Here is a 19,073-nt window from a genome sequence, read left to right as displayed (position 1 = left end):
TAAGAGACTCGGGCAGCAGGATTACACTCTGTGAAGGACTGAAGTCTTGGACTATACAGTAGCGCGGTTGGCGCAATTATCCCATTTTTCTTTTAAACGTGAGAACATGACGCAAAGTAACAAAACACACAGCAAACGTAAGAACATGACGCAGAGTAACAAAACACACAGCAAACGTGAGAACATGACACAGAGTAACAAAACATACAGCAAACGTGAGAACATGACACAGAGTAACAAAACACACAGTGAACATGAGAACATGACGCAGAGTAACAAGACACACACAGCAAACGTGAGAACATGACACAGAGTAACAAAACACACAGCGAACATGAGAACATGACGCAGAGTAACAAAACACACAGCAAATGTGAGAACATGACACAGAGTAACAAAATATACAGCAAACGGGAGAACATGACACAGAGTAACAAAACCTACAGCAAACGTGAGAACATGACGCAGAGTAACAAAACACACAGCAAACGTGAGAACATGACACAGAGTAACAAAACATACAGCAAATGTGAGAACATGACACAGAGTAACAAAACACACAGTGAACATGAGAACATGACGCAGAGTAACAAAACACACAGCAAACGTGAGAACATGACACAGAGTAACAAAACACACAGCGAACATGAGAACATGACGCAGAGTAACAAAACATACAGCAAACGTGAGAACATGACGCAGAGTAACAAAACACACAGCAAACGTGAGAACATGACGCAGAGTAACAAAACACACAGCAAACGTGAGAACATGACGCAGAGTAACAAAACATACAGCAAACGTGAGAACATGACACAGAGTAACAAAACACACAGTGAACATGAGAACATGACGCAGAGTAACAAGACAAAGCAAACGTGAGAACATGACACAGAGTAACAAAACACACAGCGAACATGAGAACATGACGCAGAGTAACAAAACACACAGCAAACGTGAGACCATGACACAGAGTAACAAAACACACAGCGAACATGAGAACATGACGCAGAGTAACAAAACACACAGCAAACGTGAGAAGATGACGCAGAGTAACAAAACACACAGCAAACGTAAGAACATGACGCAGAGTAACAAAATACACTGCAAACGTGAGAACATGACGCAGAGTAACAAAACGTACAGCAAACATGAGAACATGACGCAGAGTAACAAAACACACAGCAAACGTGAGAACATGACGCAGAGTAACAAAACACACAGCAAACGTGAGAACATGACGCAGAGTAACAAAACATACAGCAAACGTGAGAACATGACACAGAGTAACAAAACACACAGTGAACATGAGAACATGACGCAGAGTAACAAAACACACAGCAAACGTGAGAACATGACACAGAGTAACAAAACACACAGCAAACATGAGAACATGACACAGAGTAACAAAACACACAGTGAACATGAGAACATGACGCAGAGTAACAGGACACACACAGCAAACGTGAGAACATGACACAGAGTAACAAAACACACAGCGAACATGAGAACATGACACAGAGTAACAAAACATACAGCAAACGTGAGAACATGACGCAGAGTAACAAAACACACAGCAAACGTGAGAACATGACACAGAGTAACAAAACACACAGCAAACGTGAGAACATGACACAGAGTAACAAAACATACAGCAAATGTGAGAACATGACACAGAGTAACAAAACATACAACAAACGTGAGAACATGACACAGAGTAACAAAACATACAGCAAACGTGAGAACATGACACAGAGTAACAAAACATACAGCAAACGAGAGAACATGACGCAGAGTAACAAAACACACAGCAAACGTGAGAACATGACACAGAGTAACAAAACATACAGCAAACGTGAGAACATGACACAGAGTAACAAAACATACAGCAAACGTGAGAACATGACACAGAGAGTAACAAAACACACAGCAAACGTGAGAACATGACACAGAGTAACAAAACACACAGCAAACGTGAGAACATGACGCAGAGTAACAAAACACACAGCAAACGTGAGAACATGACGCAGAGTAACAAAACACACAGCAAACGTGAGAACATGACGCAGAGTAACAAAATACAAAGCAAACGTGAGAACATGACGCAGAGTAACAAAATACACAGACAACGTGAGCACATGACGCAGAGTAACAAAACACACAGCAAACGTGAGAACATGACGCAGAGTAACAAAACACACAGCAAACGTGAGAACATGACGCAGAGTAACAAAACACACAGCAAACGTGAGAACATGACGCAGAGTAATAAAATACACAGCAAACGTGAGAACATGAGAGTAACAAAGCACACAGCAAACATGAGAACATGACACAGAGTAACAAAACACACAGCAAATGTGAGAACCTGACACACAGAGTAACAAAACACACAGCAAACGTGAGAACATGACACAGAGAGTAACAAAACACACAGCAAACGTGAGAACCTGACGCAGAGAACAAAACACACAGCAAACGTGAGAACATGACGCAGAGTAACAAAATACACAGCAAACGTGTGAACATGACAGAGTAACAAAACACACAGCAAACGTGAGAACGTGACAGAGAGTAACAAAACACACAGCAAACGTGAGAACATGACGCAGAGTAACACAACACAAAGCAAACGTGAGAACATGACACAGAGAAACAAAACACACAGCAAACGTGAGAACATGACGCAGAGTAACAAAACACACAGCAAACGTGAGAACATGACACAGAGTAACAAAACACACAGCAAACGTGAGAACATGACAGAGTAACAAAATACACAGCAAACGTGAGAACAGGACGCAGAGTAACAAAACACACAGCAAACGTGAGAACATGACGCAGAGTAACAAAACACACAGCAAACGTGAGAACATGACGCAGAGTAACAAAACACACAGCAAACGTGAGAACATGACGCAGAGTAACAAAACACACAGCAAACGTGAAAACATGACGCAGAGTAACAAAACACACAGCAAACGTGAGAACATGAATAATGCTGCATTAACAAATGCTGCTAATCTTTTCAGGTGAGAAATAGGTTTTGTGACTCAATGCATGGTTTCAATATATATATATATATATATATATATATATATATATATAATCAAAAAATAAATAGATGATACCGTTCTGTGGCTAACAAAATGCTTTTATTTGTGCGAGCTTTCGAGATACACTGATCTCTTCTTCCGGCGATGTTACAATGAATGAAGCAAGGATAACTTAAAAACAGTGTCTCTTGGAATGTTATCTGTGCTTGTCCTTCCCCCGGTGTGGATGTGTTTTATGGCTAGAGGTGTCAAAGGGTAACTGAAAGCAAGTGAAGAAAGAGTGTGTATGTGTGTCAGTGTGAATAAAAATGAATGGAGAGCCCACAGTATAAACAGTGCTCTACGCAAGGTGTGTGTGGAGTGAGAGGGATATAAATGGTGTGGGTGGGTGTGGAAATGTGAGAGTTTGTAGCACAACTAAAAGTGTGTGTGGATACTATGTGGTCCCTATTGGTGTATATGGATGGAAAAATAAGGAGTATTAGTATGTGTGAGAGACAGCTGTGTGTGCATACATATAGCACAGTATGTACAGACATGGCCTTTAGCGCTCATGGGAAGAGAGTTCGCTAGTGTCAGTAATGACTCATAAAATTTCGATCTCTGTTTAGGCCACTGCTAAGTGTCCCGAATAGTTGCATAAATTTGTATTCATGCAACTGTCTCTCTTTCGGGGTTTTATTCACACTGACACACATACACACTCTTTCTTCACTTGCTTTCAGTTACCCTTTGACACCTCTAGCCATAAAACACATCCACACCGGGGGCAGGACCAGCGCAGATAACATTCCAATAGACACTGTTTATAGTATAGCTTTTGCTTGCTTCATTCATTGTAACATCGCCGGAAGAAGAGATCAGTGTATCTCGAAAGCTCGCACAAATAAAAGCATTTCGTTAGCCACAGAACGGTATCATCTATTTATTTTTTGATTATTGCAGCTCGGCTAACACGGTACTGATACCTCTTCATGTAAATGTAAATATATATATATATATATATATATATATATATATATATATATATATACATGTATGTGTGTGTATATACATATATATGTGTGTATGTGTGTATGTGTGTATGTATGTATGTATGTATGTATGTATATATATATATATATATATATATATATATATATATATATATATAATATAATATATATATATTTATTTTTTCTTTATACATAGGTTCCTATGTGTACAGCAGAGAATCAGGAGAGGGGGGATTAACACCAGGAGGTGGGTTTTAGCGGCGTTTTGATAATCGGGACAGTGGGTATCTGGAGAATAGAGGTTGGTGGGCGTCCCAGAGGTATAGGGCTGCAAGTGAGAATACATTCAGATGTGGCAGAGCTGTAGAGAGGTGTGGCAGAGAGGAGGCAGGCCTGGGCAGAGTGGGAGTTTTGGTAGACCATAGGGGTGACGTTGTGCAAGAAGAGACTATTTTGAGATTATGTTCGTTATGGAACTTTGTATCTTTTACATTTTCTCAATAATGCAAAGAACTCAGAGCTCAGACTAAGCTCACCCGGGCCCCGTCAGGCACTCAGAACTGGAACTTCTGGATAGTCTGGTCCAAGACATCAAGACATTTCCGTCTTTCACTTTTTTTGCTCAATTTCTTTCTCATTGCAAAAACAAAACAACACGTTTGTGTTATTAGACGCCCCCCAGGTTTTAACCCTTGCATTGTTATGTTTTGGCTGGTAACACCCGCACAGATGGCATTTATGAGAGCAGCGTGTGACTTGTGAGTAATACATGTAACAGTGACCGATAAATAGTCACTGGTTATTATTAGTAATTGTCAGCATGGATTTATGAAGGATAGGTGACCCCAAACTAACCTTATTTGTTTCTTTGAGGAGGTAAGTAGGAGTTTAGACCAGGGTAATGCAGTTGTCGTCTACTTAGATTTTGCAAAGGCTTTTGATACGGTTTCACACAAAATATTTGCACCTGAATTGAATACTGGGTAAATGACAGACAACAGAGGGTTGTCATAAATGGAACTTTTTCAGGTTGGGCTAAAGTCGTGAGTGGAGTACCTCAGGGATCGGTACTGGGACCCCTGCTTTTTAACTTGTTTATTAATGACCTTGAGGTTGGGATCGAGAGCAAAGTCTCCATCTTTGCTGATGATACTAAACTGTGTAAGGTAATAGAATCAGAGCAGGATGTAATTTCTCTTCAGAAGGACTTGGAGAGACTGGAAACGTGGGCAGGGATTGCTGGGGGGGTGAGTTTCCGGGCGTGCCAGCGAGCAGGGATTGCTGGGGGATGAGTTTCCGGGCGTGGCTGTGGGCAGGGATTGCTAGGGGATGAGTTTCCGGGTGTGCCAGCGAGCAGGGATTGCTGGGGTATGAGTTTCCAGGCGTTCCAGCGAGCAGGGTTTGCTGGGGGATGAGTTTCCGGGTGTGCCAGCGAGCACGGATTGCTGGGGGATGAGTTTCCGGGCGTGCCAGCGAGCAGGGATTGCTGGGGGATGAGTTTCCGGGCGTGCCAGCGAGCATGGTTTGCTGGGGGATGAGTTTCCGGGTGTGCCAGCGAGCAGGGATTGCCAGGGGATGAGTTTCCGGGCGTGCCAGTGGGCAGGGATTGCTGGGGGGTGAGTCTCCAGGCGTGCCAGCGAGCAGGTATTGCTGGGGGATGAGTTTCCAGGCGTGCCAGCGGGCAGGGATTACTGGGGGTGAGTTTCCGGGCGTGCCAGCGAGCAGGGATTGCTGGGGGATGAGTTTCCGGGCATGCCAGCGAGCAGGGATTGCTGGGGGATGAGTCTCCGGGCGTGCCAGCGAGCAGGGATTGCTGGGGGGTGAGTCTCCGGGCGTGCCAGCGAGGAGGGATTGCTGGGGGATGAGTTTCCGGGCGTGGCAGCGGGCAGGGATTGCTGGGGGGATGAGTTTCCGAGCGTGCCAGCGAGCAGGGATTGCTGGGGGATGAGTTTCCGGGCGTGGCTGCGGGCAGGGATTGCTGGGGGTGAGTTTCCAGGCGTTCCAGCGAGCAGGGTTTGCTGGGGGATGAGTTTCCGGGTGTGCCAGCGAGCAGGGATTGCCAGGGGATGAGTTTCCTGGCGTGCCAGCGAGCAGGGATTGCTGGGGGATGAGTTTCCGGGCGTACCAGCGAGCAGGGATTGCTGGGGGATGTGTTTCCGGGCGTGCCAGCGAACAGGGTTTGCTGGGGGATGAGTTTCCGGGTGTGCCAGCGAGCAGGGATTGCCAGGGGATGAGTTTCCGGGCGTGCCAATGGGCAGGGATTGCTGGGGGGTGAGTCTCCGGGCGTGCCAGCGAGCAGGGATTGCTGGGGGATGAGTTTCCGGGCGTGCCAGCGGGAAGGGATTACTGGGGGTGAGTTTCCGGGCGTGCCAGCGAGCAGGGATTGTTGGGGGATGAGTTTCCGGGTGTGCCAGCGGGCAGGGATTGCTGGGGGTGAGTTTCCGGGCGTGCCAGCGAGCAGGGATTGCTGGGGGGTGAGTTTCTGGGCGTGTCAGCGAGCAGGGATTGCTGGGGGTGAGTTTCTGGGCATACCAGCGAGCAGGGATTGCTGGGGTATGAGTTTCCGGGTGTGCCAGCGAGCAGGGATTGCTGGGGGGTGAGTTTCTGGGCGTGTCAGCGAGCAGGGATTGCTGGGGGTGAGTTTCTGGGCGTGTCAGCGAGCAGGGATTGGTGGGGGGTTAGTTTCCAGGGGGGGGTTTGCGGAGGAACCTGTGACAGAATGTGCTTAGGATATTGGGATCTTGAGTTACCAGGTCCCCCACAAATGTACCCGGGTATCATGCCTGATTCTCGGATACATGTAGGCACATTGTCCCGGCAATATCTCCCCTTGAAAACGCAAGCGTGACTCACCACTAGGATACCCTGCTTCAGCACAGCCCAGAAAGGAGAATGAGGCACAGGGATAAATATGTATTCCTGTAGCTAAGGGAATCCCTAGGTTAAGGGGGTTACCCCAGCTAGTGCCAAGGTGACCCACAACCAGTATAGGGTTTGTGTGTGCCCCAACCGTATGTAAGGTTGGGGAAACTCTGAGAGTCCAAACTGAGTCACAGGGAAAGTGTGTGGGGAATAAGACAGAAGTAAAGAGAGAACATTTTTTTCCTTTTCTGATCCCTGTACCCAGAGACTCAGAGTGTATTACAATATACTTTAATATAGCTGTAATGTGTTTAAACATTCGGAACCGATTTCCAAACAGGGAGCCTGAGCTAACCCATAGGCGCCGGTATGTCTGCTGGAAATCGGAGTTCAAAGCAGCCAGAAGATGCATAGAGGTGTGAACAGCATTTGGTTAGGAGGGAAATGTGGAGTACTAGGTCCGGAGATCAATGGCAGTCCTCCGGGATGCCACTTGCTCTGCCCGACCTGGTGGAGCCTGCCCAGCGGGTGGCATTGGGATGACTTGCGCATGCCCCTTAGCTTTTTGAATTTCACGCTGACCCGGTTTTTCTAGCCGGCTCGACTCCGATTGGTTGCTTGGGAAAGGTCCCATGCACTGATTGGCTGTCCACTCTGCTTCTATTTTATGAATGAAGCAGAGAATGCTATAAGAAGCCCTGAGCCAATCAGATGGTGTGTTTGTGACGGTAGGGGTAGCTGGGGGACCTAATAAAGAGACATCCCAGCTATTTACCTCTAAAAAAAAAGCATGTACTGTAACTTGGCTGTCCTAGTAATATTTCATTCAGCCAAATGTCTTTAATATCTAGGGAGAAACAGGGAATGTATAATGCACCGTGCCTGTAAGAATGTATTTCAAAACATGTATTCTGTCTTCCCTGTGACTATCTTCCCCAGTTTTGTGAATCAACATTGTTTTGTGATGTGATTTTGGCTAGCTGTCCTGTCTTTTACATAATTACCTTTTGTCTGTATTTATGCCTGTGTTAGCAATTCCTCCCAGATTAGATACCTAGTATTGTGTGGTGATGGAATTAACACGCAAGAAAATAAATGAGATATTCCACTGTTACTGTCATTTCTCAGGAGAAAGACTAAGTAATTCACTCAGTTGAAGCTCTCCATAGAAATAGATCAGAACAAAGGTAGGGGATTAGTTAAATGAATCAGTTATCAAGTCTGAGCCCCAGGCACTGTTTTTCTTGGCTGGCTGCCTTATGTTAAAGGATAGCCACCAAGGGGTATATAAGGAACATTGCTGATCAGTCCATCAGACAGTCCATCATAAGTCCACCTCTGAGAAGGAGTGTGTAGGTTGACGAAGTCCACGCTGGGAAGGAGTGAGAAGTCAATCTCTGGGAACGAGTGTGGAGACCATCAGAAGTCCACCTCTGGGAAGGAGTGTGGAGTTGGACTGTGACCAGCTGGCGGTATATGTCATTGTGGCTGCTGTGTGCAGCACTCTGATATCCTGAAGCAGAGAAGCGGACAGGGGAAACCCATTTTAAGTGGATCCCTGCACCTAGGAAAAGTAAATCTCATTCGCTCAGACCCCCGTAAGAGTGTATATTTTTGTATTTTTTTGTAGTGCTGTGTGTTTCCGAGGTCTTATCCAAAATAAACCTTATTTTATTTCACTGCCTTGTTTTGCCGTGTGACTGATCCCTTAAATATAAATGGTGTTAAAAGTCCTGGTCAACCGTGACAGGCTTTTTTTCTTCCCTTGAGTCAGAGCCAAAAGAGCACGGCCGGGCTTTTCAAAGATGCTTTGTTTGTAATAGCAAAGCAACCGGCTTCGATTTAAAGCTTGAAAAGCCTGCCCGCCAGAGACTAAATCCCGACTTTTGCGCCCAAGTTCTCAGAATCGAACGTAGAGATCGCGGCTGGTATTTTATGCCGATTTGAGTTACAGGAGATTTGGGCTGACTCGCGGTCAGGAGGGACCAAGTTCTCAGAAGAGAACGTAGCGGGGGCGTGTGGAACATTTACGCCGATTTGAGTTCCAGGAGATTCCGGGCTAAGTCCCGGTCAGGGTAAAACTCTCTGAAAGAGTTCCCTACACCTAGGAAAGTCTAGTTTTCACCCCCAGCCACAAAGTAAGTGTGTTTTCGTCTGTAATTTGTTTTGTTGTGTGTAAACAAATGCATGCCGAATAAATTACAATTTATTTCTCTACCTTGTTTTTCTCAATGAATGATCCTGGTAAAAAGGTGTAAATAACCTGGTCTCCCGTGAAACTAAGTATGTAACTATGTACATACTTGAAGATATACTTCTATCTGACTTTTTGAGACTTGAAAATTGGATTTCCCAAAACAAACTGTTTTTAAACACTGACAAGACTGTAGCAATGGTATTGGGGAACAAGGCTACATTTCTAAAGCTTCCAATGAATAAGCTCCAGATCAGAACGAAAGCTAATGCCATCCTAGCCCCTGTTACTAGTTTTAAATACTTGGGCATATGTACCATTTAACAATAGGGTTGCACATTGATGCCCTGACATCCAAAACCTATGCCAAACTAGGTGTACTTTACAGGAACAAATCCTCCCAAAGTCTGCTGGTCAGAAAGCGTATCGCATAGCAGATGCTAATGACAAATATAGACTATGGGGACATAGTATATGGCTCAGCACCTGAAACCCACCTTAGCAAACTTGACAACCTCTATAACTCAATATGTCGTTTTGTCCTCCAATGCAACTACAACACACATCACTGCGAAATGCTCAAAGAACTAGATTGGTCATCACTCGAGTCTAGCCGCAAAGTTCACCTTTCCTCTCTTGCCTTCAAATACTTTCTGGGCAAGCTACCCGTCTATCTGAACAAGCTCCTCACCTCTACCACATGCAGCACTTATCATCTGAGATCAGACTCCAAAAGACTGTTCATGGTCTCAAGGTTCAACAAAGTATCCGGCCACTTCTCCTTCTCTTACCGTGCACCCCACAACTGGAACAGTCTACCAGAGACTCACATCCACCACCAGTTTAAATTCTTTCATAGCTAAAGCTGTCTCACATTTTAACCTGGTCTGTAACTGTTACATACGCCTATAATATATATTATCTCTAGCTGTGCATGCAATGTCTTGTGTATAATGTATAACCCTGCTCACTTAATGTAACTATGTATTTGTAACCATGTATCTTTCTTCATAACTCTGTTCCTAGGACATACTTGAAAACGAGAGATATCTCTCAATGTATTACTGCCTGGTAAATCATGTTTATAAATAAATAAATAATTTAACTATGTATACCTCATGTTTAGCCCTTGTAGATTCACTGCTGTATGAAGGTCTCCCCAATGATCTTAACCTTAATTGTGTGGTGAATACCTTACTCTTAGTCTCAAACCAGCATTGCCAGCACAACCAACCTCACACTGATGAAACCCATCAAGGTTGAAACATGTCTGTGAGTGGGTTTACTGCTTTGCATCTCACCCCAGCCTATGCTTAAAAGCTGTGTCTAAAGCAGCATGCTTTGGCTTAAGGGTTGCTCGTGTAATATGAGATTGAGACAAAAGGTGACACTGTGTGCTCATTTGCATATCATTTCCCAGAATCCCTTGCTGCAGTGGAAGTGCTGTGTGCTGGGTGATAATGGTGAAAGACAGGGTTGCAGAGCTGTCTAAGACATGCAAATGAATATACAGTAATATTTCCATTTGCTATATGCTTTGCTATGGAGGGGTTTTGTCACCTTTTTTACCCACCATAACCTTAATTGTGTGATATATATATAATATAAAAAAAAAAATATATATATATATATATATATATTTTTATATATATATATATATATATATATATATATATATATATATATATATAGGCAATACGATACCGCATCAAGATGAAATATCAGAGGCAGCACTCCAAATGGTAGTCAAAATATTGTATTGAATCAACAAGACATCATGTCTTGAATGATGTCTTGTTGATTCAATACAATATTTTGACTACCATTTGGAGTGCTGCCTCTGATATTTCATCTTGATGCGGTATCGTATTGCCTACATTATTTTATAGGATTTGCACCCAGTATTTTGTTGATCCAGACGGAGTGCTTGTGGTTCTTTCAAACTGCTATATATATATATATATATATATATATATATATATATATATATATATATATATATATATATATATATATACATATATATATACATATATATATATACATATATCTTATACTATATTAGTGAAAGCACTGTATGTTTGTTTGCCTGCCTGCCTGCATGCATGCCTGCCTGCTGGGATGTCCGGTGTCCCTAGCGGCAATCTCATTGGTCCCTTGGCCCGCCCGCCCCCGCACACCTCTCATTGGCCTCACACACTCACACCACCCCCTTGGCCCCGCCCCCCACACCTCTCATTGGCCTGAGGCGGAGTGACGGGCCAAAGGTCCAAAAAAATAAATAACACACACACACACACACACACACACACACACACACACACACACACACACACACACACACACACACACACACACACACACACACACACACACACACCTCTCTCCCCTCTCCAAATCACCTCTTCCCCCTCCCCAGCGGCATCACCTCTTCCCCCTCCCCAGCGGCATCACCTCTTCCCCCTCCCCAGCGGCATCACCTCTTCCCCCTCCCCAGCGGCATCACCTCTTCCCCCTCCCCAGCGGCATCACCTCTTCCCCCTCCCCCAGCGGCATCACCTCTTCCCCCTCCCCAGCGGCATCACCTCTTCCCCCTCCCCAGCGGCATCACCTCTTCCCCCTCCCCAGCGGCATCACCTCTTCCCCCTCCCCAGCGGCATCACCTCTTCCCCCTCCCCAGCGGCATCACCTCTCCCCGCTCCCAAATCACCTCTCCCCGCTCCAAATCACCTCTCCCCCCTCCCCGCTCCAAATCACCTCGATTCCCGCAGCTGCCACGCGGTGCGTAAGATGGCGGACCCCCTTCCTCCCTCGCGGCGCCGAGTCAGACGGTGGCGGCGCCCGGAAGTACAGGTAGGTGTCGCTCCCCCACCTCCGGCGCCAAACGGAACTAAAGAAAGGGCGCATCAACTGAGGTGTGTGTGTGTGTGTGTGTGTGTGTGTGTGTGTGTGTGTGTGTGGTGTGTGTGTGTGTGTGTGTGTGTGTGTGTCACTGTCCCACTGCCCCCCCCTCCTATCCACTGCCCCCCCTCCTGTCCACTGCCCCCCCCTCCTGTCCACTGCCCCCCCCTCCTGTCCACTGCGTCCCCCCTCCTGTCCACTGCGTCCCCCCTCCTGTCCCCCCTCCTGTCCACTGCCCCCCCCTCCTGTCCACTGCCCCCCCCCTCCTGTCCACTGCCCCCCCCCTCCTGTCCACTGCCCCCCCCTCCTGTCCAACCCTCCTGTCCACTGCCTCCCCCGTCCTGTCCACTGCCCCCCCCTCCTGTCCACTGCGTCCCCCCTCCTGTCCACTGCGTCCCCCCTCCTGTCCCCCCTCCTGTCCACTGCCCCCCCCCTCCTGTCCACTGCCCCCCCCTCCTGTCCACTGCCCCCCCCCTCCTGTCCACTGCCCCCTCCCTCCTGTCCACTGCCCCCCCCTCCTGTCCACTGCCCCCCCCCCTGTCCACTGCCCCCCCCTCCTGTCCACTGCCCCCCCCCCTCCTGTCCACTGCCCCCCCCTCCTGTCCACTGCCCCCCCTCCTGTCCACTGCCCCCCCCTCCTGTCCACTGCCCCCCCCCCTCCTGTCCACTGCCCCCCCCCTCCTGTCCACTGCCCCCCCCTCCTGTCCACTGCCCCCCCCTCCTGTCCACTGCCCCCCCCTCCTGTCCACTGCCCCCCCCTCCTGTCCACTGCCCCCCCCTCCTGTCCACTGCCCCCCCCTCCTGTCCACTGCCCCCCCCCCTCCTGTCCACTGCCCCCCCCCTCCTGTCCACTGCCCCCCCCTCCTGTCCACTGCCCCCCCCCCTCCTGTCCACTGCCCCCCCCCCCTCCTGTCCACTGCCCCCCCCCTCCTGTCCACTGCCCCCCCCCCTCCTGTCCACTGCCCCCCCCCTCCTGTCCCACTGCCCCCCCCCCTCCTGTCCACTGCCCCCTCCCTCCTGTCCACTGCCCCCCCCTCCTGTCCACTGCCCCCCCCCCTCCTGTCCACTGCCCCCCCCCCCTCCTGTCCACTGCCCCCCCCCCCCTCCTGTCCACTGCCCCCCCCCTCCTGTCCACTGCAGGAAATGCAGGGGGAGGAATCCATGCCTTTGAGGCGCCCCCCCCCTCCCTTTGACGCCCCCCCCCCCCCCTCCCTTTGACGCCCCCCCCTCTCCCTTTGACGCCCCCCCCCTCCCTTTGACGCCCCCCCCTCCCTTTGACGCCCCCCCCCCTCCCTTTGACGCCCCCCCCCCTCCCTTTGACGCCCCCCCCTCCCTTTGACGCCCCCCCCTCCCTTTGACGCCCCCCCCTCCCTTTGACGCCCCCCCCCTCCCTTTGACGCCTCCCTTTGACGCCCCCCCCCTCCCTTTGACGCCCCCCCCCTCCCTTTGACGCCCCCCCCCCCTCCCTTTGACGCCCCCCCCCCCTCCCTTTGACGCCCCCCCCCTCCCTTTGACGCCCCCCCCCTCCCTTTGACGCCCCCCCCCCCTCCCTTTGACGCCCCCCCCCTCCCTTTGACGCCCCCCCCCTCCCTTTGACGCCCCCCCCCCCTCCCTTTGACGCCCCCCCTGCCTTTGACGCCCCGCGCGCACACACTGACTGACTGCCGCACGCACGCACACACTGACTGACGCGCACACAAAGCCTGACTGACGCACGCACACACTGACTGAGGCACACACTGACTGTGTGTGCGTCAGTCAGTCTGTGTGTGTTTGTGTTTCTGCCTCAGACTCACTGACGCGCGAGCAAACACACAGTGACTGACGCACACACGCTACATGAAGCTGTAAAGGAGGGAGGGAGGGGGGGGACTGGATTGATGTGAATGGGGGACAAACAGAGAGAGGGGGGAGGAGAGAGAGGAACGGGAACATTACATCCCGGGCAACGCCGGGTCTCTCAGCTAGTATATATATATATATATATATTTACAGTCATGTGAAAAAGAACGTACACCCTCTCTGAATCCTATGGTTTTACATATCAGGACATAATAACAATCATCTGTTCTTTAGCAGGTCTTAAAATTAGGTAAATACAACCTCAGATGAACAACAACACATGACATATTACACCGTGTCATGATTTATTTAACAAAAATAAAGGCAAAATGGAGAAGCCATGTGTGAAAAACTAAGTACACCTTATGATTAATAGTTTGTAGAGGCACCTTTAGCAGCAATAACTTGAAGTAATCGTTTTCTGTATGACTTTATCAGTCTCTCAAATCGTTGTGGAGGAATTTTGGCCCACTCTTCTTTACAACGTTGCTTCAGTTCATTGAGGTTTGTGAGTATTTGTTTTTGCACAGCTCTCTTAAGGTCCTGCCACTGCATTTCAATTGGGTTGAGGTCTGGACTTTGACTGGGCCATTGCAACACCTTGTTTCTTTTCTGTTTCAGCCATTCTGTTGTAGATTTGATGTTGTGCTTGGGATCATTGTCCTGTTGCATGACCCAATTTCGGCCAAGCTTTAGCTGTCGGACCGATGGCCTCACATTTGACTCTAGAATACTTTGGTATACAGAGGAGTTGATGGTCAACTCAATGACTACAAGGTTCCCAGGTCCTGTGGCTGCAAAACAAGCCCAAATCATCACCCCTCCACCACCGTGCTTGACAGTTGGTATGAGGTGTTTGTGCTGATATGCTGTGTTTGGTTTTTTGCCAAACGTGGCACTGTGCATTATGGCCAAACATCTCCACTTTGGTCTCGTCTGTCCAAAGGACATTGTTCCAGAAGTCTTGTGGTTTGTTCAGATGCAACTTTGCAAACCTAAGCCGTGCTGCCATGTTCTTTTTAGAGAGAAGAGGCTTTCTCCTGGCAACCCTCCCAAACAAACCATACTTGTTCAGTCATTTTCTAATTGTACTGACATGAACTTTAACATTTAATATGCTAACTGAGGCCTGTACAGTCTGAGATATAACTCTTGTTTTTTTGCAATTTCTCTGAGCATTGCAAAGTCTGACCTTGGGGTGAATTTGCTGGGACATCCACTCCTGGGAAGATTGGCCACCTCTCGCCTCTCACAGTGTCGCCACCAACAGTAATCACCCAACGTTCAGTCTGAAGAAGCCGTATCTGGTGAAACGTTGGGTGATTACTGTTGGTGGCGACACTGTGAGATGCGAGAGGTGGAGAGAGACCCAGCTGAGGAGTTCCCTTGGGTGAGATCAGTTCCGGAGCGAGTGAGCGGAGAAGGCGAACTCTCGCGAGACTTGGAGCAGAGCACGTGACGCGGAAGTGTGTGGTGGTCAGACGCCGGTACACGGAGTAAAACAGTGTGGAAAGGACTCTATAATCAGGTCTATACTATTGGACATCAGCGGGTCGGGGCACAAACTGAATGTGAGAGACTCAGTTTGGTTAAAATCCCTCCAACAGCCCGTTTTTATACTTAGAGTGTGAGTATTTTATTCTTGTGTTTTTTAAGAGTTTTTTTAATAAAACTGTGTTGCACTATATATGTTCTCTCTCTATCTTCATGATATGGTATTCATCTGAGATCATAATTCAATCAAGAAATAAGACGGCTGATATCCCTACCCGAATTAACTACAGAGTTCCAGATCCCAATTGTGTGGACCAAGGGTGAGTGGATTTCTCACCATCTGCTTGTGACGCTTGGTTGGACATACTACCCTATGTTTTGTCTCTCCCCCCCCCCCCCTCCCTTGTTCTTTCATCACTACTCTGGCACTGAAGGGTTAATGGGAATTCACTCCCACTGCATGTTCTGTACAGAAGGAGATATGATGGCTGATTGTCAGTACCTTTAACACAGGTCAGACACACTATACAGGAGGATCATCTCTGCCATACATAGATACAGGTGTGAGAAGTGCTACTAAGAACCTGTTTGAAATAGATAAAGACATCCGAACATGTCTCATTAATGTGTCATTTTCTACTTTCTTCCCCATCTCAATGCTGCTCCCTGAAATGTGAAGAAAAATCTCTCGTTTTTCTCCAATATTGTATCTCTACTTTACATAAACACGCACACTTACAGTAACCTCACCATGAGTACACACATACACTGAACAGCTAGATTTCTCACATACACAACCGTAACCTCCCTCCAACATACGCACAAGCATATTACACATACGCATAGCTCACACCCACACGTACCAGTACCTGAGTCACACATGCACACAGTATACACATGCACACAAACTGTACAACTTGCAACACACACACACACACACAGATATATACATACATCTGACAGGTAACCTTATATAAACAATTATAGACAGCACTCTAAATAACGAATACAAATCATGAAGTACAGGGTGCAAACGGAACAAAGTGGGTGCAAACAACCCCACTGAAGATCATAAAAAACAAAAAAGGCTCCAGCACACACTGATTAATAGAGAAAACGAAAGAGTCCTGGAATAAGCCCCCTTTGAATCTGAGAGAGAGAGAGAGAGGACAGAAGGCTGATAATCCCACTTAAAGGACGGTTTGAGTTTGATTACACTCTTGCATACTGTATACTGTGGACTTTTGACCAGGGCTTGATTCTGAATTAATTCTTATTTGGCTACTTTGTGTCTTGTAGGGGGGTTAGGGTTAAGGGAAGTACCTTGTGGTTCCGTTGGACCCAAGGGAACGGGCCTGAGGAAGGGGTCATCACCCAGAAACGTTGCCCCTCTTACCCTCCCCCATTGTCTTTTACTATGTTTATTTGTTTGCAGTCTTTCCTTTAGTGTTTTTTCCCCCACTCCCCTTCCCTGAGTCTCTCCCCCCACTCCCCTTCCCGGTGTCTCTCCCCCACTCCCCTTCCCTGTGTCTCTCCCCCACTCCCCTTCCCTGTGTCTCTCCCCCCTACTCTTGTGCTTTTTAAGATCCATATATTCTGCATTTATAGTCGTGTAGCATTTCCATATTTGTGTGATACCTATTGTTCTATTATTACCGTTATTACATTTTTGGCTTATTCCGTGACTTTCGTTTTCTATATTAATCAGTGTGTGCTGGAGCATTTTTTGTTTTTTCTGCACAGGTAACCTGTGCACCTGTACATCACACACATCATACAGCTTCACACACATAAGTTTGTGAGAAGCTCCCCTCACACCTTTTGTTACCCGGTCACAGCAGGAAGCCCCCCTCCCACCTCCTGTTACCCGGTCACAGCAGGAAGCCCCCCTCCCACCTCCTGTTACCGATCACAGCATGAAGCCCCCCTCCTACCTCCCGTTACCCGGTCACAGCAGGAAGCCCCCCTCCCACCTCCTGTTACCCGGTCACAGCATGAAGCCCCCTCCCATCTCCTGTTACCCGATCACAGCATGAAGCCCCCCTCCTACCTCCCGTTACCCGGTCACAGCAGGATACCCCCTCCCACCTCCCGTTACCCGGTCACAGCAGGATACCCCCTCCCACCTCCTGTTACCCCGGTCACAGCAGGATACCCCCTCCCATCTCCTGTTACCCGGTCACAGCATAGCGCCCCCCTCCCACCTCCTGTTACCCGGTCACAGCATGGCGCCCCCCTCCCACCTCCTGTTACCCGGTCACAGCAGGAAGCCCCCCTCCCACCTCCTGTTACCCGGTCACAGCAGGAAGCCCCCCTCCCACCTCCTGTTACCCGGTCACAGCAGGAAGCCCCCCTCCCACCTCCTGTTACCCGGTCACAGCATGAAGCCCCCTCCCATCTCCTGTTACCCGATCACAGCATGAAGCCCCCCTCCTACCTCCCGTTACCCGGTCACAGCAGGATACCCCCTCCCACCTCCCGTTACCCGGTCACAGCAGGATACCCCCTCCCACCTCCTGTTACCCGGTCACAGCAGGATACCCCCTCCCATCTCCTGTTACCCGGTCACAGCATAGCGCCCCCCTCCCACCCTCCTGTTACCCGGTCACAGCATGGCGCCCCCCTCCCACCTCCTGTTACCCGGTCACAGCAGGAAGCCCCCCTCCCACCTCCTGTTACCCGGTCACAGCAGGAAGCCCCCCTCCCACCTCCTGTTACCCGGTCACAGCAGGAAGCCCCCCTCCCACCTCCTGTTACCCGGTCACAGCATAGCGCCCCCCTCCCATCTCCTGTTACCCGGTCACAGCATAGTGCCCCCCTCCCATCTCCTGTTACCCGGTCACAGCATAGCGCCCCCCCTCCCACCTCCTGTTACCCGGTCACAGCATGGCGCCCCCCTCCCACCTCCTGTTACCCGGTCACAGCAGGAAGCCCCCCTCCCACCTCCTGTTACCCGGTCACAGCAGGAAGCCCCCCTCCCACCTCCTGTTACCCGGTCACAGCAGGAAGCCCCCCTCCCACCTCCTGTTACCCGGTCACAGCAGGAAGCCCCCCTCCCACCTCCTGTTACCCGGTCACAGCAGGGCTTACATCCTGAAGATCAGTTTCCCAGCGGTCACCATGCTGGATGCTGGTGGCTCGGAGCTCCCCTGGAGATGTTGCTGCTGGTCTCTGACATTCAGTGAGAGTGGGAAATGGGTTTTATCACGGAGCTCCTGTCACCCAGAGGAGTGTCCCTACAGCCATGGAAGCCCAAGTATGAGGAAGACAGGTGAAATGCAGCCAAACCCAAAACTCTCCTTACTGTGGGGGAGGGATATGAGTCTTACCTGCCGTAGGGCATTGTCAGTGTATTCATGTAGAGCAAGAGCATCCATGTGGTTGGGTTATATAGATATATATATATATAATGTAGGGTGACCGTCTGATTGCAGAGTATCAGACAATCAAGGATTTATACCCAAGTACTCCTTTGAGTACTTGGAAAAAAACAAAAAAAAAAACACCACCTTTATTTACAATATGTACAAATAAACGGCATTAAATCAATATACATTTTGTTTCCCGTAGCATATGTAGCCGGGTCACCTGAGGTCACTATTCTGCCCTTGGGCTGGCAGTAAACCTGGTACAATCAGGTTGCCAGTAGTTGGTATGGGGGTTTCCCCCTCCACCTTGGTACTGCACTTGAGTGACAGCAGGGGGTGGTACATCCTGTTGTAGCTGGGA

The 19,073-nt window shown here is 48.8% G+C and overlaps 1 protein-coding gene across 1 annotated transcript in view; it reads right to left on the bottom strand.

Moving 5' to 3' along the window:
* VTCN1 (V-set domain containing T cell activation inhibitor 1) overlaps positions 1 to 18,595 on the bottom strand; it is a 91,949-nt gene extending 73,354 nt beyond the window's left edge. Inside the window, exon 1 of the mRNA XM_075593485.1 lies at positions 18,435 to 18,595. Within this exon, the coding sequence (XP_075449600.1) occupies positions 18,435 to 18,466 (32 nt within the window). The 5' untranslated portion in view covers positions 18,467 to 18,595. The remainder of the gene's footprint in view (positions 1 to 18,434) is intronic.
* Between the last annotated feature and the right edge of the window lie 478 nt (positions 18,596 to 19,073).

The sequence above is a fragment of the Ascaphus truei genome, chromosome 3, assembly GCF_040206685.1.
Source record: "Ascaphus truei isolate aAscTru1 chromosome 3, aAscTru1.hap1, whole genome shotgun sequence".
NCBI classification, from domain to species: Eukaryota; Metazoa; Chordata; class Amphibia; order Anura; family Ascaphidae; genus Ascaphus; species Ascaphus truei.
The sequence above is the reverse complement of the archived record's forward strand: the minus strand, read 5'-3'. Positions and strand labels throughout refer to the sequence as shown.